This window comes from Epinephelus fuscoguttatus, linkage group LG3 (genome assembly GCF_011397635.1).
Source record: "Epinephelus fuscoguttatus linkage group LG3, E.fuscoguttatus.final_Chr_v1".
NCBI lineage: Eukaryota > Metazoa > Chordata > Actinopteri > Perciformes > Serranidae > Epinephelus > Epinephelus fuscoguttatus.
Genome location: NC_064754.1, coordinates 45836869 through 45859213, shown reverse-complemented (window position 1 = coordinate 45859213; position 22345 = coordinate 45836869). Strand labels below are relative to the sequence as shown.

At 41.1% G+C, this 22345-nt stretch overlaps 1 protein-coding gene across 1 annotated transcript in view; it reads left to right on the top strand.

Annotated features, from left to right (window-relative positions):
* Positions 1 to 2309: 2309 nt before the first annotated feature.
* Positions 2310 to 22345, top strand: part of cabp2a (calcium binding protein 2a) — a 63451-nt gene continuing 43415 nt past the window's right edge. The window contains exons 1-2 of the mRNA XM_049572904.1: positions 2310 to 2844; positions 3174 to 3356. Of these exons, the coding sequence (XP_049428861.1) occupies positions 2785 to 2844; positions 3174 to 3356 (243 nt within the window). The 5' untranslated portion in view covers positions 2310 to 2784. The remainder of the gene's footprint in view (positions 2845 to 3173; positions 3357 to 22345) is intronic.

The window sequence follows — 22345 nt, the reverse complement described above, 5'->3', positions numbered from 1 at the left end:
TAACCTTTGCTGCCTTCTTGGCCAGGTCCCTAGTATTTGATCAGTCTGATCTAGTATTTGTCTTACTGAAAAAGATGCACACTGTTTTTTTAACATTAAGGTGCAATTGGGAGTCAGTGAGCCATTTATGTGCATGTAACATTGCTTCACTCAGTTTAGCAGCTGCAAGTGCTTTTGTCTTTGCATGGACATAGATGACTGTGTCATCAGCATACAACTGCACCTCACACCCTGTGCATGCTGATGGCAAGTCGTTTTTGTATAAACTGAATAAACTCGGTCCCAAGACAGATCCCTGGGGCACACCCATATCATTTCTTAGAGGTGGTGATATTTCACCATTCACCCTTACACACTGAACTCTCGCTGATAGATAGGATTTTATCCAGTTTGTTGTGTTGGTGGAAAAATTAAAATGAGTGAGTTTGCGGATGAATATGTGGTGATTTACAGTATCAAATGCCTTTTTGAGATTTAAAACTACGGCTCCAACAACACCACCTTTGGCAAATTTTATTTGATGTTTTCCACAGAGAAGCAATTTGCTCTCTCAGTGGAAGGATTGGCTCGGAAGCCAAATTGTTTGGGATGTAGTGAAAAAGGGGTGCTGTTAAGATGATTGGTCAATTGCTCGGCCACATATTTTTCAGAAAACAAGACATAACTGGTAAAATACTGATTGGTCCATAGTTATTCGTGTCAGTTGTGTCTCCTGATTAATAGATTGGTACAACAATGGCAGACTTACACTCCTTTGGGAATTTTCCCTCTTTAAAAGAGACACTGATTAACGTACTGATTGGGCCAGCAAGGGTGGCAGCGTGTTTCTTTAAAAACGAGATTAGTCCAAATATGTCTTCTGATATGTCGTCCATGACCTTTGTGTTGGTATTCGATACATTGCATCATGCTCTTATTTTGAAAGGTTGGTATCAGGAAGTATTTCGTGCAGAAGTTCTGTATCTTGTGTTGTCGGATGTGCAGAAGCTTGATCAATAATAATGTGTTTCAGAATTAAAGCAGCTTGACGTTACACTCAATATCTGTTGCAGTAAATCCCCAATGCACAACACAACAACTTTATTCACAAAAGGACACACAATGTTTCTCCTTCCTGCTACATGCTCAGGGGGCAATCAGCCTCAACCTTAAATGAAGCAAACCGGCGAGCCAGCAGGTTTGCTTTACAGAGTATGTCGCCATAATTACTGACTCAGGGTTATGCTGAACTGGCTTTGTGAGTTTCCCTCATCTCAGGCTGAACATACTCAGAGTTTTCACTAATCCTGCTTTCTGAAATAAGGCCCTGGTTACCTCCTCCTGACAGTTCTCCTTAATGCCAGCAGTTGCTAAACCTGCACACCTGAGTCTCATCAACAATCAATCCACTGCCAGCTCAGACCTCCACACTCTGCCAGATTTAGTCTCCTCTGGGGTACAGACATCAAGGCCAGCTTCGATTGTTTTTTTTTTTTTGTTTTGTTTTACACTTTGTCTGTTTGTGCTTTCTGGATATCACTTCACACTTTGTTCTGTGTCTCAGGTTCACCATGCCAGCCTTAACCATAAACGGCCATGTCCAGTCTTATTCTCATCTTCTGCCTCCAGATTGCTCTGCCTTCAGCTAATCTGCTTGCACTGCTTCGCCTTTCTTTGCCCACCTCAGTCATTCAGGCCTTCTGCTCCACTTCTTCAATCTACAATTAACTGCCTCTAACTATTCAGTTTCCTGTGTATGCTTTTGGGTCCTAAGTTGAACTGACAAAATGCTATTACTATCCTGATTCATATTTTAAGAAGCTACAAATTATATTCAGCCACAAAATAAGGTTGCAGAACAGTACATTGCAAGTAGTTGCAACTCATCTTGTTGCATTCAGACTATGGAGAAAAAGGCGGGTGCTGATCTGAGATCGACTGATTCCACAGCCATTTAGAGGAGAGGGGCTTTTGTCTACATTGCGGAGTGATCAAACTAACAGCAGCAGCATGTATATATATATATATATATATATACATATACATATAAATCCCCAAATGCATTTGTGAATACTTTTTTGTGCATTTATTCATTTTGAGACTGTTCTAGCTCCATACAAGACTCTGACATGCTGGGTTGTTTGTGTGTTTGTACATGTACAACACAAGCCCATATGGTGAATGTACTATACAATAGGAAGCACGGTAAAGTGCAAAGGATTGAGGACAAGCCTGCATCAGCATTGCAATGGACGAGATCAGAGAGGGGAAATAAATAGGGGATTATTGGAGATGTCACATACATGGACAGAAAATAGTGTCAGGCTCAATAGGACAAAATGTGTGTGCAACTAATGCACAATTTTGTATTTAAAATGAATCAACTTCAATTAAAAAGTTAAAGGTCACCAAAGTTAGTCAAGAGCAGGAAATAAATATTAATAAAGATATGAATGAACAAGGACAGAAGCTAAACATTTTCTTTGAGCCTAAATGTGTGTGCCTGAATGAACCAGCATCTGTGTGTGATAGCAATATTTACAAGAAGAGAGACCGAGGGGAGAGGTGGATAGAAGCCGACAGATGATGACATAAGTGATGGATGCGGATACATGAAGAGGGATGAAAGAGGGAGAGAGAGGGATGAGAGAAGGAGGAGCAACAACAGTGGGAGATATGCCTCAGATTATCAACCAGTGTTGGATGCTGTAGAGACAGATAAAGAGGAGGAGTGGACAAGAGCGTGACAGGAGGAGAGACAGAGAGAAAGAGGACGTCTCTGTGAATGCAAGCTGGGCTGCAAAGATGACTGACGCGAAAAGCGTATCGTCCGTGGAGGTGCCAGAGGGGAAGTTAATAAAGAAGGTCAGTGAATGAATGTACATGCCAAAATATGACTTTGCAGTATCCTAAATCCTGCCTATCGTGCTCTTACAAACTCACCGTGATATACTTTGGGGACTCGGGGTTTGTCTGCTGAGGCCCGGCTGGCACAGATACACTATTTACTTTGTTTACAATATTTTGGTGCATTCAATCTTAAAGTGTACAGTGAGTTGAATATATTTCAATTCACTGATTTATTTATTTATTCATCATCTCTGGTGCCTGGATTACCAACCCTCACTCAGCTCTCTTTCTTGTCTGAAAACTTTCCCATTTCTTGTCCTCTTTGTTCATCCACCATTCTTCAGGGTTCCATCAAGAAGAAAATTGAATCATTAAGGCGATGGAGTTCAGCTAGTATAAAGAGGCCACCAAAGCCTAAAGCCAAGACCTTGAGTCTGTCTTCTCCCGTGGGAGACCCAGATGATGTCTGGCTTCAAGAGGGAGACAGAAGAAAGCTGCGACCCATCGTGGACTCAGTCTTTGGACAGGTAGGACACCCAGCTGGGCATTACATGTGGCCCACGTCTCTTTATGTAAGCACCCTTCTAAAAAAGGCTTGTGTGTGTCTGTGGTGTTGATAAAATGTGTTTTGCTGATACATGTTCACTATAATGAAAATGTCTTATTGAATAATATCTGATAAATTTGCATGAAACAAACTCAGTTAGACAAAACAACTCATCAATACATAAATGACTGAACATCCTGGGTGTCTGAATAGGAGCAAGGGTGACTCACTGCTACAATTAGTTTTAAAAAGCTATAAGCACTTTTAGCCTGTTCTCATTCCCAGCATGTTAAATACAACAGCTTGGTAAGTGGCCATCCTTTTAATGTCTGTATGATGTACCTAGGCTTTCAACTAACTCCAATGTAGACCCATCCACTGTAATAACATAAAGAGCGAGGGTACTCAGGAGACTGTCATTTGTGTCCTGAGTAAAACATTGAGTTTTTATAGAATAGGCCTACATTATGTATGTAGTTAATGGCATATGACAACTTCCATGAGTTATATACATTCATACCTACCGTAAAACTTCAATTAATAGCCTGGGCTAATTGCTTAAATCACTGAACTCAACAGGCTTATATTTGGGACAGACGACAGGCTTTTAATTTCTTTCACACAAAACTGCTGCACTGCAAAGATAAGAAATACTGTCAAATTGTTTAGTAAACCAGTATTACTTGTATAAAAATTAGTCTTCAAACAACATATCAATTATGATATAATTATGAAAAAATAATGCCATTTATTTGATCTAGCTCCAAGAGACAGCACAACAGTGAGCGTTACAACACTCGCTCTATGACACCCAAGGATTATGGCACCCAGCATACCAACACAACACCACTTTATCCTGTGAAACAATATTCATAACTTGGATATATTTTTACGAAAAACCCTTTTGATGGAATATGAAGGAATATGAAAAACTTACAGTGTAATGGAGGAATGGACGCATATTCTGACTATATAACTGCTTCATAGGTTACGTGGGGAGTCACCGTCTTTGTTTTTTATCTTGCTTGTTTAACATGGAGAATGAATTACTGTCTTATTTGGTGCTTATACTGTAGTTTCAGTAAAATGAACTGAACAATTGTATTGCAGAGAATGTAACCAAGCTAACAATATGTAGAATACCCATATTGACAAATGTATGTATATGCAGTCGAAGTACCTAACTAACGTTAGATCAAGTGGGTAGCCAACAACCTAGTTACATCCAAAGAATTTCTATGAAAATGAACTGCTTTGCAACATGAGCAGGTGTCTACTTGAGACAGGCCTTTATTTGTCAAAATGTGTAGCCACACCAAGCTACTTAAAGAGACTAGGCATTTAATTGGGACTTTTCCTTGAAGTTTCATGGTATTTTACCTAGGGCTGTCAGCGTCAACACATTAATTGCAATGCGATTAAGGCCTACACACTGGCTTAAGGCCTGTTGTTGTTTTTTTTTTAAATTGTATTAATCGCGTGCTGGTCTCTTCATGTACACTCACTTGTCAGATGGCTCAGTTGACAAGTCAAAAGTAACATGCACCTTGTGCTGAACAGAATTAAAGTAGGCCTATCACCGCATTACTTTGAGTTTGAGCTTCCACCTATGAGCTGAGCACACAGGTGCAGCAACTCAGGCTGATGTCAGCAGGTACGTACATCGCCACAGCCAACAAAGCACTGTTTTGGAGTAAACAACTCGTTGCAGACCTGTGGGTGAAACTAAGTCGAAGAAGTCAACTACAGTGCTTGTAATATTACCTTTGTTAATTGTTGCTGTTCCTGGCTTCATATGACTAGAGAAAATCTCTGCTATGATGTAAGTAGCGTAGGCTTTGGCTAATAAAGTCAGTATGTTGTATTTGTGGAGAAAACGTGTCTAGCAGAGGAGTATTGTTTTGCTAATGAATCTTGCGAGTTATAATGAAGCCAATTTGTGTACTTGTGTTTGAAATTATCTCTATTAAAGAGGCAACAGATAGCATCTTTTCCTAAATATATCATCATGAAAATAATGTGGGTTGCACAGGGTAGTGGCCACAGTAAAATCAGCGCTTACATAGGTTACTTATTGGCTTTGCAATCTTTGTAATAAGCTCCTGCCATCGGGGGCAAAATTTCACAGAAAAAATCTGCTTTACGGCAGGAAACGTGTCATGTATTGTGAAACTGGTCGGTCAGCCAATCAGGGACTGGAGCTGGTCCTTATGAAGAGTTGGGCATGAGATAATTGAGTCACGAGCACAACGTCAGACGGACAAAGTTTGGAGACAAGTGAAAAACGGCCTAGTGAAAAAAAAGGAGCTCCTCTGTCTGAGGAGGCAAAGAAGAGCAAAAAGGAGAGTGATAAAAGAAGAGGAAAAACAAGAGTAAACCTCAGTCAGGCGTTCAAGAAATGGAGGGAGCTCCATCTAAGGAGTGACTTACTGTTGGCATTTTCTAACATCAGCTGGTCAGCACTGTACATTTTACAAATCAAGCAGCTCTTCATTGTTGTTAAATCGGAGCCAGGACTATATTCTGAGCCGTTTAGCCTGAAACATGTTTGGACCGTTGCTTTATCTTAATAACGATACCTTTGCCTGTCTGAGAAGCCTGAGGATTAATGTTGTTAACAATGACATCACTGGCACTGCCATTTGCATCCTTCTGAATTCCGCCAGCAATCTATCATGCTTACATGCTTTCAATGTCACATCATTTAAACCTGTCTGAACAGTATATGCTAGACAGGTATAAAATACAAGAATACAGTTACTGTGCAGTGTCAAAAATGAATTATTATTTGATTTAATAAAAGTCTTGATTTTAAAGAGCTGAGAGTTACAGTGGTCCTGCAGATTTCTAGGAGATTGTACGCATATTGTACACAGAATCTGTTGGAACATTTTAGTGCATTGAAAATGCAAATCAAGTGTGAAACAGATGGGACAGCCATAGTGTACGGGACATAAATGTCTGATATAAAAGTCCACAAGTTTTCTTTTTTTCCCCAAAAACACAAGTTTGGATGCAAATCAAAAATGGATGATTATAATGGGAGGATTGTTTATGTACTGTGTTTGCAGTGTGTTCAGTGTATCAGTCTTCTGGCCTGTGCATATGCTTTGAAAACTGTTCTGTTCCTCATTTATAACCATTGCATATGTCCAAAAAGGGGCTTGAAATGTATGCGTTTCTAAGCATAAATTGGGATTTATAAAAAAAAAAAAAAAAAAAAAAAAACGTGCATAAATGTCGGAAATCTCTGACTCATGTGTACGCACATTTTGGAGACAGGGGATATTGGCGACACAGATGGTGAGGTGCTGAGTTGAAGCCAGATTGTGGAAATTGGGTGTGAGAGGAGTCATCATACATATAACGATCTCACACATTTTTAAATTCACCTCATATCACACGCTTCTCATAGAGTCACTTCATAAACATTCAAATGCAGAAGTGGTTTTTGTGTTTGAGCCAGTGAGCCAGAGATTTTCAATAAACACCTTTTGATTGTACAGGGCATGTCACAAATCTGATACCCCTCAGTATTTCATTAGCGCTGTCTCATTATCACATTCCCCACCACTGAAGCACAGAGGAGAGGGTCAGGGCCAGACTGTATGCTGCTGATACACATGGTCGGCTGTGGAGAACACCGTGCATAGCTGAATAATGTCAGGCTGTGGCAGGTGACAGGATTCAGAAAAGTCTGGCTTTCCTTTACCCGATAATAAACATGAATATACTGAGTCATTTTAACCTCAACCATGTAAACCAGGCTAACTGATGAAATTAATGTTGTCGGTTGTAGAAATCCAAGATAACATCAAACGGCATTGAAAAATTGCAGTACACTGCATCAACAGTTTTCAGTAATCTCCTCTAATATTGTGCAGATATCACCAAGTACCATTTTAGTTTTCAGATAGTTTTTGTGTGTAAAATGTCCTGCACATATGGATTGTGTAAATTAACAAAGACGTCAGGGTGCAATTCTTTTCGGTTGTGACCCCACTGCCCACCACACAACAGGCTATGTGCATTCTAACCTCAACCTCACCCAGAAGCACCTTGATTTCTGCATCAGGAATGTTTGTCTTCTTGGTTTTCCTCTTGGTCATTGCCATGATTTACCGTGAAGAACCACTGAACAGCAAGCTCATGTCTATGCATCAGCATTAATGAGGTGCTTTGCATTGACCATTTATGACTGAATGTGGACATGTAGAGGACAGGATATGAGGCTGGTCCACATGTGGACAATTCCAAGATTTATAAAAGGAAATTGCATACTGGCAGGTGTACACACAGTTTTAGAAATCTGTGCCAAAGTAAGTATACTTCCTTTGGCCTCAGAGCCATTCAGAGGGACGGATACTTCCTTCAACACAGGCCCTTGCTGCCTAGACTGTCAGTATGGAAGCTCCTATTGGTTCAGATGAGGTGTCAATCAAAAGTTCAGAGTTTAGCTATACTTTTGACATCGAGGACTTGGCATATTTACATGCAAACTAAAGAAATGATGGATAATATGTGGAGAAATATTAACATTTGTAATGATGCATCAGCAGTTTGTGGATATCTTCAGAGGTAATAGTGTATTTGGACTAAATATTTTGCTGGATTTAGGTCGTCTTGTACTTTGGGAGTGTATGAGGACCATTTTTGTTGGCATAGTATTGATCTGTGGAGTGAAATAATGCTTCATAGGCGAGTCATAACAATTTATTTGTTTGTCTGACAGAAGCATTTACTGAGACTGCTTTGGTGGTTGTATCTTGGATTGGTTTGCATCAACTGAACTGCAAGGAACATAGATTTTGAATGATATGTCATATGAGTAAACTTAAACACAGCAAATACAGCAGTTGCTAACATATAATCATAAAATAAAACCTTACAAAGGCCTGTGGGGGGCATCAGATTGTTAAACATAATGATAAATAGTCCTAGGGTCGGAGTAGGCCCATGAAGACCTCTAATTATTGTACAGCATGATAGATAATTACATTAAATAGGACTAAAATGCTTCCCTGATATTATAACCAACAACAGCTCCACTATTGTTAGTGGCTGTAGGATGGCAGCAAATGCCTTTATTGTCTTACTAAGCAGTTTATAATAAAGTATATACATCTGTTTTTCATAATATGAAATTTTAAAAACCTGCAATCAGGACTACTGTATATAAACACCCCACACTCTGATGAAAACATCTTAACACTTTTTATTCACTTTTTTAATCTTTACCTAATATTAAGATGGACTAGTTTAAGAATGATGGGCCATAACGCTGTAAGTCTTCTAAAAATAACAAGACATGGGGGTGGCTTCTGCATTAAGCCAGAATATTATTAACAAAATGCTCGCATGGCTCTGTGGGTTTTCGTGAGCACTAAATGCCACTACATGCATTGCTTTTCTTAGATAAAAACTAAGATTTAAGTTTTACATTCTGTACAGACAGCACTGGTTGGGTGCTCTACACAAAGACCACTCATTCTCATAGCACTGGAGTTACGTCCAGTAGGTAATATTTCCCACTGTTCCTGGCGGTGTTTGGAATTGCATACTAAGATACGGCCTACTCCATTCTCAATCTGTATGCACTGCACACCACCTACCAAATGCAAGATTAAGTATGCCATTACCAACAGACTATTCACGCAGATGTATGCTCAAGCAAGACAATCATGTGACTGCATCTTGCTCTCTGATAACTTAAGATCCAGATGTTCAGTCGGTTTTTATCTGCAGCCGAACTATCCACAGAGTGCTCTTCTTTTCCATAACAAATGGACCCAGTGATTCCTAAGTAGATGTAAATGGCTCATTCTAAGGAAATGAAGAGACAGCAATTCGCATTTGCATGGGATTATACACTAAAGAAAACATACTTATATTATATTCAATTTCTGCCCACTGGACACGCTGGACCTTTTAAGGGAGTAAGTCATTAATAGCTGGGTGATATAGATAAGTGTAGGTGATATGACTGACACTACCAACAGTGAACACGCAAGACATGAAGCTATACACCTGCCTGACGAGCAAAAAAAGAGTGCATCACTGTATGCACCAACATGTTGTTAAAATGAAATGACGAAATGCATTGTTTGTCCATGCATGTCCATGTCCTGTAGTGTGTGCTATTACGAATCACTGTTGAAAAGTAAAGCTGTTTCATGAGTCTGAATGTGGCCTCATTCTCAGTTCCTGTTGAAATGGTCTGTCAAATTTACTGTATTTTTAACAATGACAAAAAACTTTAACTTAAGACTTAGTCAGTCAGTCAGTCAATTAGTTTATCCCTAGGTGTTACAAACCTGGCTCACAGTTTGCAAGAAAAGAGAGTCTACACAACCATTTCAAGGTACAGAGGTAGTTTATTTAACTAAACATACTCCAAAAGAAGAAATAATGCATGTCGAAGTCTTGTGAGTGACTGCAGTGTGTGGATGTGTGTGTGTATGTGTGTATGTAAAACAGAACAAATGGAACAAAGGAAAACCAAACTACACCATGTTGGCCATGTGGCTGTCAGCTGCTCAGTCAAGGGAAAGAGAGAGAGGGCAGGATGACAAACCAGGTCTTTTTATAAGGTGAGACCCCTTCTTCAGATGTGACCAGGAAGATCTGACGGCCCGCCTCTCCAGCCACAAGGAAAAAGATAGCTGTGAAGAAACAGACACATTAGTAGGGCCGTCACACTAGGGAACTCTTTGTGTTTGTGGCAACTGTCAAATACGATACAATACAGAAAAAGACATTACAGTTGAAGACAGGCATTAAACAACAAATTCAATTCAATTCATTTTTAAAGCTGAACATCACAAATCACATTTTGCCTCAGAGGGCTCTACAGCATACCACATCCAGAGAGAGAGAGAGAGACAGAGAGAGATGCACAGCAACGACAATAACAAAATAACTACTAAACTACTATGACAAAATTATAGAAATATGAATAATAATGCTAGCAGTAGGACAGTATATATGTTATAGATATGATTGATTTTGATTGATTTGTATTACAAACATGTCCTCAACCCTCATGGGTGTCACCATTACAACAATGCTGCAGTGATCAATCCAAAGAACATGTTATTTTACTACTCAGTCTCCAGACAAAAGACTCTGCCTTCTGTTCCAGGCCTAGCAAACAAATTGTGCCACAAAAAAGTTCCCCTTTTAAAACATAAGTCAAATTTTTCATAGTCATCCAACTTAAAAGAAACCAACATAAATAGAGGTCATTTTACTGAAAAGCACATCCTTTATGTCTTCATATACAGGACAGTAAAACATAAAATGAACGTCTTTCTCCCTTGTCACACAACAAACAAAGTCTGTCTTCCTCTGGGGTGGCATTTAACCTCCCAGCCTCTAAGGCTAATGGCAATGTACCTGAGCACATCTGTACACATAGGGATCTTTTGTTTAAATTATACTTTACATAAGGTTCCACACTGTAACTATTCTTTATGAGACAGTAAGCTCATAATCTTGGTTTATACCAAATATCAACAGACCACTTTTCTATAAATATAAGAAACATTTTACTCCTAATCTCTTGAATATCACAGAGTAACCTGTCATGAAAAATAAATGACAAGTTGCTCTAGTGAAATAAGGATTTCAACTCATTACCTTAGGGATGACCATGGGAGATGTCCCAAATAAATCTATTTTTAGTGAGTCTGTGGTCAGACATCTTCACAAGTGTATTCCAAAGCTGAAGCATTTGACATTTACATCTGATGTTTGCAGGTTCACATCCTATATCTTCTCTATTGGCCAAAACTGAAGTAAAACCATGGACTCTCACAGAGGATTCAATCACTCTATAATGCACAGTGTTACAACTTGTATGTTCTCGGAAACCCAAAACACCAGAAGCATAGTCAAACACAGGACAAACACAAATATTATAGAGTTGTATATTACTATGCAATCCAAGATTGCAACATTTTGTAACTTTGTTCAATACAGATCCCAGTGCTCGACACGCTGACTGAGCTAGAACATTGACAGCTTCTTTAAATGTCATGTACTTATTCTTCAAGCCAAGATATTTTACTGGTCAGTAGTATGACAGCACAATTGAACCAAATATAAAAACAGCTGAGCCTCTCTCCAATGACCTCCCTAAATGTACTATTTGTGGAGGCCTATTGTCCTGATTTACCACTAGTCTCCATTTCCAGCACCATTCCTTGACGTTGTTTAGCATTCTCTGGTTTACGTAAATGTATGATGGTAAATGTATTCAACAATAACAATCATATGTGTATAATAATACTAGAAGTATGACAAATAATAACAGCAGCAGTAGTAGGCATCAGGCAGGACCATGGCAGCAGTGCAACCATGACTCACAATCCAGGCATAGCTGCGATTCAAGGGAAACTGCGAGACAAAGGAGCACAAAGGCTTCACAGAAGAAGCTGAGTTAGTAACATGCAGTAATACGTCATGAATGTTAACAAATGAAGAGAGAAGAAAAAGGAGAAAAGGGGCTCAGTGTATTATAGGAAGTCCCTAGCAGACTAGGCCTAAAGACTCTGGCTCCCATTCTACTTTTGGAGACTTTAGGAACCAGCAGTAACCCTGCATTCTTGGAGCACAGTGATCTGGTGGAATAATATGGTACAATGAGCTCTCTAAGATATGATGGAGCCTGACCACTTAGAAGTTTGTAAGTAAGGAGAAGGATTTTACAGGGAGCCAGTCCAGAGAAGCTATTACAGGAGAAATATGATCTCTTTTCTTAGGTCACATCAGTACACATGTCACAGCATTCTGGATCTGTTGGTCTTTAGAGACTTGTAGGAGCAACTTGATAATAAGGAGTTGCACTAATACAGCCTATAAGTAACAAATGCCTGGACTAATTACTCTGCATCTTTTTGAGACAGGCTAATTTTTTGCAATATTACACAGGTGAAAGAATACAGTACTTGAAGTTTGTTTTATATGAGAGTTAACGGAAAAACCTTGATCAAATATTATTCAGAGGTTCCTTACAGCCTTACAGTGGTTTTAGAGGCCGGAGAAATGCCATCTAGATAAACCATCTACTACACCACCATCTACTACATGTTATACACTCCTTATGGAAAAATATCTCTTGCAGCCCCACTTGAAAAACCCTTAACTATCCCTTTAAACTCTTTCCATTTCAATCTTTGTTAGAAAACATACGAGTTACAGACTTTACTCTGTTTGTGTCAGCATTTGTAGACAATGCATACAAAGCTACGAGAACAAAAAACAAGAGCAGCTTTAGCAGGCAGATGTCAAAGTGGGTTAGTTGACAGACTATTGCCACGGCACAACTCTTAGCAGCAACAGTTGTGTCCTATACTCATAGATGGAGATAAAGAACATGCTGTGCCAACATTTCTGTGACTTTCTATCCCTTCACCCTATTTTAGTAGAAAATCTCTAATCCATAGGACCTACAGGACCTCAGAGAAACTGCAACTTTTAGGTCACACGAAATTCTGGACAGGTGCAAAAGGCATTATCCTCCTTTTGGGAATGGGTAAGCAGACAAGAATCAGAGCAGGGAATGTGGGACAATCCAGACAGCCATATGTGGTTGCAGTCTGTAAAATGATGTCAGGTTAAACTCAAATCCTCTACTGACTGTACCAGCACTTCTTCTTATATGAACTGTTCTGTAAGGGCTTTTCATCTAAGTTCTGGTCTGATCAGGTTTCAGGGAGTAATATATAGTATATGGCGTAATATTTATGTGGTTTTATAAGCAGAATATTACACAACATTGACATATTAGCAAACAATTACTTAATTACACATCCAGTAGGACTTATTTGGAGTTAAGTTTATGGCCACAGGACAAATGTAAATCCATAATTTGTCTCGTTTCAGTTCTGCTGTGGTGTACAGAAACTCAGACAAGATTAGCTTCAAAATGCTCCACGTTGTTCACCAGCTAGGCACTAACTTTGTCTGTCTGTGCATGGGCATCACCTGGCCTGGACATTCAGGGCTTTAGCCCTAGAAGATTATTCTGTAGCCCTGGTTAATTGTGACAAGTGCATAATGCTGTGCTATTGCACTGTAATAAAGCGCATAGTGTCATGTTATTACACAGATACCCTTTCCTGCCATTTAAAAGTCTGATGGCCTGGGGGATAAAACTGTTTCTCAGTCTGCTTGTTCATGCTTTGTATCCTTTCACCCTTGGGACTGCAGGGGGGTGAAGTGACTGTTGTGGGGGTGGGTGGGGTCCTTGACAATTCTCAGGGCTTTGCTGAGGCAGCGCTGGGTGTACAGTTCCTCCAGACTGGGCAGCTCACATCCGGTGATCTTTTCGGCCGTGCGAACCATCCTCCTCAGTGCTGACCAATTATTAATGGTACAGTTGCCGTACCAGGAGGTGAAGCTGCGCGTCAGGGGGCTCTCAATTGTGCCTCTGTAGAGGTCCCTGATGATCTGGGGCCTCATGATGAATTTTTTCAGGCATCGGACGCCGTAGAGGCGCTGTTGGGTCTTCTTGCTGCGGTGATGTGGCAGTCCCAGGTCAGGTCTTCCTCGATGTTTTGACAGTTTGCCTCAGAGGCCTTTACAACCTATGACATCCCTCTGTCCTTGGACCCTCACAGTGGATAAATGGAGTTGAGTAAAAAGTACAGTATTTTTCTTTGAGATGTAGTGGAGTAGAGGTATAAAGTATAGCATAAAATGGAAACATTTAAGTACAAGTATAAGAGGGGTTGTTATGCTGTGTTCCCACCAAACGCGAATTCACAAATTCGCGCGTCAAGATTACATACAAAGTCAATGCAAAGACGCGATTAGACGCGAAATCGTGCCGGGCGGCGCGATGGACGCGTCTAGCGCAACGCGATGGACGCGATAGAGGCGTCTAGCGCAGCGCGATAGACGCGAAAATCGCGTCCAACGCCTCATCGCTCCAGTTGAAAATATTGAACTTTTGAGGCAAATTCGTGTGACGCTGTGCTGCGAAAGCCAATCAGCGTTGAGATTCTCCCGACGTCCAGTTGTTGACACAGCAATAAACTGCTACTCACCGGAGACAGATGGACAGGCACTCCGCAGCTGAAATGGAGCGCCTGTAGTTGGTGTCTTGCCAGGAGATCCTGGTGCCAACCCTCGCCAACAGGTCCTCAAACTGGGCCCCAGTCAGCCTGAAGTACTGCTGAAAGTGGCTATCATCCAGACGGAGTTCCTGGAAGAGGTGGTGAAACTCGCCGAGCTGGATGCGCTTCTGCAGGATAGTGTAAACTCAAAAACGACGGCGTTTGGCCGTCCAACGCATTTGGGACTTCCAGAGCAGGTACAAAGCAGTGATGGTGGTTATCTCAGCCATGGTCGTCAGGGGCTACCCGGAGCTATATGATACTACGTGTCTACTCTACAGAGACTGCAACAAAAAGGAGCAGGCTTGGGTGAAAGTTGCCGAGGAGACTGGTCTACTTGGTAAATTCTGTAAATATGTGTCTTTAATTAGTTTGCAGAATGGTTGTACTATGAACGTTAGCACTAGCTTAGCTCCAGTTAGCACAGCCGGCTTCCTCACTACTCGCGCAAATGACGCAATAACGCGAATGAACAAAATGTCATGGTGTGTTCCCACCAAACGCGATGAACGCGATTTAATCGCTCGTAACGCGCCGCCTGTAACGCCCGAGTTTCGACGCCTGACATTTTGTTCATTTGCGTTATCGCGTCATTTGCGCCAGTAGCGGGGATTTACACTATCCTGCAGAAGTGCATCCAGCTCAGCAAGTTTCACCACCTCTTCCAGGAACTCTGTCTGGATGATAGCCGCTTTCATTGCGTCGAGCTAGACGCGTCCATCGCGCCGTCTGACGCGATTTCGCGTCTAATCGCGTCTTTGCATTGACTTTGTATGTAATCTTAACGCGCGAATTTGCAAATTCGCGTTTGGTGGGAACACAGCATCAGGCGTCGAAACGCGGGCATTACGGGCGGCGCGTTACTCGCGTTACGAGCGATTAAATCGCATTCATTGCGTTTGGTGGGAACACACCATTAGGGTTAAAGATTTTTGAAAATAAAAAGGATTCTTTGGATCAGGTGGAGAGCAAACAGGACAACTAAGAAGGCAAACAACTTAAAAATCAAGATTAGAATTTAGGTTAAGTTAAAATGTTCTAAAAAGGAAAAGGTTAAAACAGTCCTTTAAAGGACATTGAAACAGACCTTTTTAAAAATAGTATTGAAAGTAACAAATTAATGAAAGGGTCCCTCATTTCAGGGAGCAGATTTAACTGTTGCTGCAGAACACTGGCCTCATGGCAGTGCCTTGCTTACTGCCTCACTCTGCTGCCATCTCCTTAAGGCTCCTGGATTTACTAGTCATTCTACTCCAGCCCTCACCTATGGCCATGAGCTTTGGGTAGTGACCAAAAAGAATGAGATCATTGATTCAAGTGGTTGAAATGAGATCTCTGTGTGAGGTGGCTGGACTTAGCCTCAGGGATAGGGTGAGGAGCTCAGACATCTGGAGGGAGCTTAGAATAGCGCCTCTGCTCCTTCTCATCAGAAGGGGCCAGTGGAGGTGGTTCAGGCGTCTGATCAGGATCAGGATTCCTACTGTCTCTTTCATTGCTTCTGTGTTTGGGTCCAAACCCGTGTATACTGAGACTGTGACAGATGTTTGGGGTACTTTGCTCAGCCTGCTGCCCCCATGACCCGGCAGACAGTGGAAGACAGTAGATGCTGACAATTAGAATTATGTTTCTTTATGTGAGCTGTTGATATCAGAGTCATGTTGTTTCTGCTAAACGTGTGGATCTAGCAGGTGGTTTCAGCCCTTATCTGTGTGTCATAGGCCATGTCAATGTGACAACCCAACCCAACCTCAGCTTGAGCTGAAGATTGGAATCAGTTCATTTCAGTTTGATCACCCTCCCTGCAACTGATCTCTCACATGTCTTGGCAGATAAACTGTATGCATGCATTTGCTAGAGAGATCAGCACACCTTTAAGGTCAGACAGCATTGTTAGACGTGTATAGATGGTGCAGAGTGTTCCTATGAAGATGGAGTGAAGGGATGAGCACTTTATATTTCTGTTAAAGATTTGTAGAGTGGTATTACCCATCTTTACAGCACTGGGATTATGGTACCAACCTTGCAGGAGATGCAAATTGTAACAGTGATACTATGTTTGCAGGCTGTAACTGATGTATCATCACAATATGATGTCTGCAGAGCTGCCCTCATTCATTTAGTTTGTTGGTTGGTCTGCATACTTTAATTTGTAGGTCACCCTGTTGCCTCATATGAACTGATTTAAGGCATTTGTGATAAATTTGTGTTTGTGTGTCAACATGCAAATGTAAGCATCCAAATACACATGGACGCAGCACATCTCAGCCAAAATGTTTGACCTGACCGACAGCAAAGCTGTTAGCAAGGCATGGCATGCAAAAATCCTGACTTTTGGAAAGTGTCCATCATGTTGTTCACTGCCCCGGCACTGGATTTTCTCTTGGCCTATCCTTGTCTTTCATGCATCTGGTGTGCTTGCTGTTGTCGAGGGATAGAGCACAAATTCTCACCCAGCTGCTCTGTTTTGGGTTTTATGACCGAAAGCTTTGTGTTCACACTAAGCTGTTGACTGAGGCAGATAATAATTTTATATTGTAGTTTTTAAATTTGGCCCATGGCATCAATTCTCAATTAAAAGTGTGTTGTATGCCCATCAACTACAATTGAGTCGAGCCCCTGCCCCTCCCTCTCCAGCTTCCCTTGTGGCAGCACCCTGCAGAGCTGCAACACCTCTCCCTGACCTGTCGTCATGGACAGCCTAAGCCTCTGCATTATTTGTAACTGTTGTAAAATCAAACCACTATTAAAACATCTAAATACAGCCAGACTAATTTAGGCAATAACCCACCATTAAGCTTTACAACAAGTTAGCTAGTCTGGTGTAAAATCACACTGTCTCTCTCCAACTCTCTGGCAGATTCGGGTTCACCAACTGCCTGGTGCGAGCAGAGACAGACACTGAATTGCTCTCCCACCTCCACGTGTCTTTTTAAACCACAACTCAATTTGAAATAATGTTTATGTCTCCCTTGTTGCATTTCTGATAATTACTTCAAACAAATATAACATGCAGTTAGGGACTATGTGTGTAAAAAGTGCAGAGGAGGAGTGCAGAGCCGCATGAGTCTTTTCTCTGGGATTCTTTAGGAATATTTAAAGCTTATTCAGAAGATAAGAATCAGAGCATGACTATTTAAAAAGAAAGGAGGAGAAGAGAATGAGGAGGGGAAGAGAACAAATTGAGAAAGAGGAGAGGACACTTAGCTTGATTGCTACAACTAAACACAGGCCTACTTTGTAGTTTGGAGGGTAGATTGAGTGGTTTATTATATTATTTGTTCAGAAAACATTTTTCAATTGTGTGTAAAGACTTCTTAATTGTGATGGTTATTTTAGAGCACTTAAGTGTGCACAGTGTGGCATTGTTTTCTTTGTTGTTGCCTGATATAAATAAATGATAAATGTGAATGTGTAACAGCTGCTGGGTGTATCTAGTATAGATATTTAGACACCCCAAATGTTAGCTAGACAGACATAACACGCAGAAAAAAGTGGAAAGGATGCCCTTTTTTCCTCACTTAAGGACATGCCCTGCAAAATGTCAATAAATTGAAGTATGATGAAATGAACTTGAATCATTCCGTGCAGGTCTGTAAAACATATGATGGGAAACAATGCAGTAAAAAAAAAAAAAACATGTCACGACTGGGGCTTCCATTTGCTAATCTAGTGGGTGTCCAGCTGGATCAGTGGGCTAAGGCACATGCTATTATGTAACCTAGACACTGTGGACTCAAATCCTTTGTTGCAAGTCATCTCATCACTGTCTGCCCTCTCTACTTATTAGACTCTCAGTGGAATTTTTTATTAATTCCCCCATGGAAGGGTCAAACTGCATGGTCAGGCGGAGAATCATGTCTGCCAGAGCACTGATTTCAGTGCTCCTTGAAATCAAGTTTTCACATTCAATATTTCCCCACTCACTTCTCCACCCTGTGATATCTCCCATCTCTTATCTCTCTCGGTCTGCTTAATGCACTGTCCAAAACACACACAGATGTTTCCGTAATTAAAATGAATGGACTGTAATAGTAAGGCATGAGGCTGACATCTAATGGTGGTGCGCAAGTGTTACAGCTGAGCACAAGTCCGTCTAAGCAATAGCCATAAAGCTGAGCTTTGCTGCACTCTTCTGGTGATATACTGACAGTGAAGTATTGGAAGTATAGTATTACTGTTAGTACTGGGTGCTCATTGATAAATGTTTATTCCTGCAAAAGAACCCCATGAATTGCAAAGTATATAGAGATCTGTTTTATGTGATCTCATTTCACAACTACAGTTTATAGAGTGTAACTGCCTAGTTGTTTATGAAAAAAGAAGAAAAGGTTCAGAATAGGAGCAGCAATGAGGAGAGATCTGTGCTGAAGAGGAGGCTACAGTATGTAAAGAAATGAAAAAGAAATATGAAGAGAAAAAAATGATAAACTCAAGAAGCAGATGAGTGGTCTCATATAAAGATATGAGAAAATGTAGAAAGACATTCCTACTCTCCTAAAGCGACCACAGAGGATTAGGGCATCAGGCACTCAGCACTGGCCTCACACATACTGCACTAATCTCTGGCACACATACAGCACCACATGACCAGCAGACTGTGTACTAGAGGGAAGTATGGAGTTACGTGAGATCACATGTAGCAAAGCCTGGTTCTAACTGCAGTTTTCATTTATTTGAGTGTGTAAGTGTATACTGGATATGGTTATATAATCCTGTCTCATAGTGATGACAATGAAGCTGAACAGTAATGAAAAAAAACAAAAACAAAACTGTATTATAGGGCGGAAAAGTCTTGCTTTGAAGATGTACTTCATTAAAAGACAAGTCTTTGGTGAAGAGTTGAGTTTTGCCTTTCTAGTTTGGGGGTTTTATGTTTTCAGACCATTTCAGGATGTAAGTAGCAATGGTGAAGGAAGAATGAAAAAGAAAAGTGGGAAAGAAATGTACAAAGAACAAAATAATCTAGTGCAGTAAAATTTTGCCCAAAATGTATTGTGTTAAAGAGGACGTTTGGTCAGCCTACCTAAGCTCTTTACTAACTTTTCCCTAATTGTTGGGATTTCCTCATCATCTATGACAAACTTCCTATCACTTAACTTCCCTCTACATATCAAGAGGCTTCTAGACTTACTAGGCTTGATCTTCATGCTGGCCCACTTAGGTTCTTATTTACCTTCTCTAGTAGCCTCTTTGTACATGGCATTGTTGTGGTCACCAGTGTCATGTCGTGCATGTAAGCTCTAACTGGTGGAAGATGCACTGCATTCTGCCGTCTCTCCCCACCTATCACCCACTTGGAAGCCCTGATGATTACTTCCATCGCCATAGTAAATGTTAATGGAGAAATTGTACGCCCTGCCATGATGCCTATTTCTAGCCTCTGCCAACCTGTTGTGAAACCTGCCGTACTTAGACACAATCTAATATCCTGAAAATATGCTTTCACTAAGTTAACAACTACCTGTGGCACTTTGAAGTAGTCAAATACACTCCAAATTAGGCTATGTGGTACTGAACCAAATGCATTTGCAAGATCTAAAAATATTACATGCAGGTCCCTTTTTTAAATCTTCACTGCCTGAATCTGGTGCCAGATCATGCTAATATGCTCTAAACACCCTGCAAAACCTGGTAATCCTGCCTTCTGCACCATAGTATCTGTTAAGCTATTCCTTTCCAAGTAGCTAGCTAATCTCTGCGCTACTACAGTAAAGAAAATCTTCTCCTCTATATTCAAGAGAGAAATCATCTGGAATTGGCTAAGGTCCACAGACTCCTTCTCCTTAGAAATGAGGACACCCCCTGCCCTACGATGTGCTCTTGGGATAATGTGTTTCTCCCAAACTATTCTTAGCTGTTTCCACAAAAATTTAAGGATATCAGGTGCACTTTTATAAACCCTGTAGGGGACTCCATTAGGCCCTGGGGCCGAAGAAGCCTTTGCACACCTGACCACCTCCTGAACTTCCTTCCACCTAGGTGGCCTGACTTCCATCTCATGCTCTATCCCTCCTAATGGAGGGATATCGGGTGGAAAATCTGCTATCCTATTCTTCTCTAAATCTGAATATGTATTTCTCAAATATTCTTCAACCTCTAGCCTTGCTGCTTTAAGCTGCCCTCCCTTTTCCTGGCTAAACAATCCTTTAACAAACTTAAAAGGGTCCCTGAAAAAAGCTGTCCTTGCATATTCCTTCTTTCTCCTCTTTTTCCTGAGATGCTCTGCCCTTCTAAGAACTGCAAGCCTGCTTCTCAACTCCTCTTGCAACAAATTAATTCACTCCCTTTCTTCTTCTGTAGCCTTTTCCCACTGCTTTCTTAACTGTCTCCTTTCCTTTACTAACTTCTCTATTTCTCGTTGCCGCCTAGACTTACCTGACTGTACCCTCTCACCCCTCTTTCTCTCATGCACCCCAAACCTCTCTACACCATATGAGTAAATTATATCTCCCATCTTTTCTAACTTTTCTATTGCATTTCCTCTAAGCCTGCTTAAGATTACTGCCAAATACCTATTAACTATCTCCAATTCTTTACTGTCATTTGTCCTAGGCCATCTAACTCTAACCTTTTGCTCAATGGTTTTCTCTCTGACTGGCCTGCTAACCTCAGTGTCACCTGCATCCCCTCTTACTACCTCCTCCTCCTCCTCCTCCTCCTCCTCTTCTTCAGTGGCAGTGATAACCTGCTAACTGTGGTTTTCTACCTGTCGCTGGACTTGAGTGACTTCTTAGGAAGTACTGATCAATGCAGCTATACTGCCCGTTTTTTGCCACACACTTCTTCTTTCCCTGATAAGTTCTGAGGCCTTTTATTGATGTTACTTTCTGCCAGCCGCAAGGACAAACCTGAAGCATCTTGTTCTCGATTGTGCTACTTTTGTCCTCTACAGATGCGCTGACCTTGCCCTGAGTGCTGCTAATTCTAGCCCTGGTGGATAGGTCCATGCCCCCATCCTTCACTGAGTACATATTATAAAAACAGAATCCAGGTTGTTGTTCATGTGCAGGTGTTTGTTAGACAGAGAGAACACATTGCTGCTCTGCAACTAATAACTGTATCTGTATATTTATCATTATGTATGTATATATAACATTATGTGTGTGCAGCAACAAACTCCATCAAATGTTTCTATAGCTGTGGGGCGTCAGCGGCTTAGTGGTAGAGCAGGTGCCCCATGTACAAGGCTGTAGCTCCAGCGGCCCGGGTTTGACTCCAGCCTGTGGCCCTTTGCTACATGTCACCCCCTCTCTCTCCCCCTTTCATGCTTGTCTGTCCTATCAAATAAAGGCTAAAAATGACCCCAAAATATCTTAAAAAAACAGAAGTTTCTATAGCTGTTAATAAAGCCTGGTAATCACAGAGGGCTTGGTAGCCTTGTCACAAAAGCCGTAATCGAAGCTTGTGAGTCTGTAGTTGATTTGGTCAAGTGTGACATGTTTTTGCTCAATCAGAGTATTCAAGATGAGCTTGACCTCATAGGGCCCTACTCCTTCTAAAATGTCATGCATTATGCATTTAAGATATTTTGGGGTCATTTTTAGCCTTTATTTGATAGGACAGACAAGCATGAAAGGGGGAGAGAGAGGGGGTGACATGTAGCAAAGGGCCACAGGCTGGAGTCAAACCCGGGCCGCTGGAGCTACAGCCTTGTACATGGGGCACCTGCTCTACCACTAAGCCGCTGACGCCCCACAGCTATAGAAACATTTGATGGAGTTTGTTGCTGCACACACATAATGTTATATATACATACATAATGATAAATATACAGATACAGTTATTAGTCGCAGAGCAGCAATGTGTTCTCTCTGTCTAACAAACACCTGCACATGAACAACAACCTGGA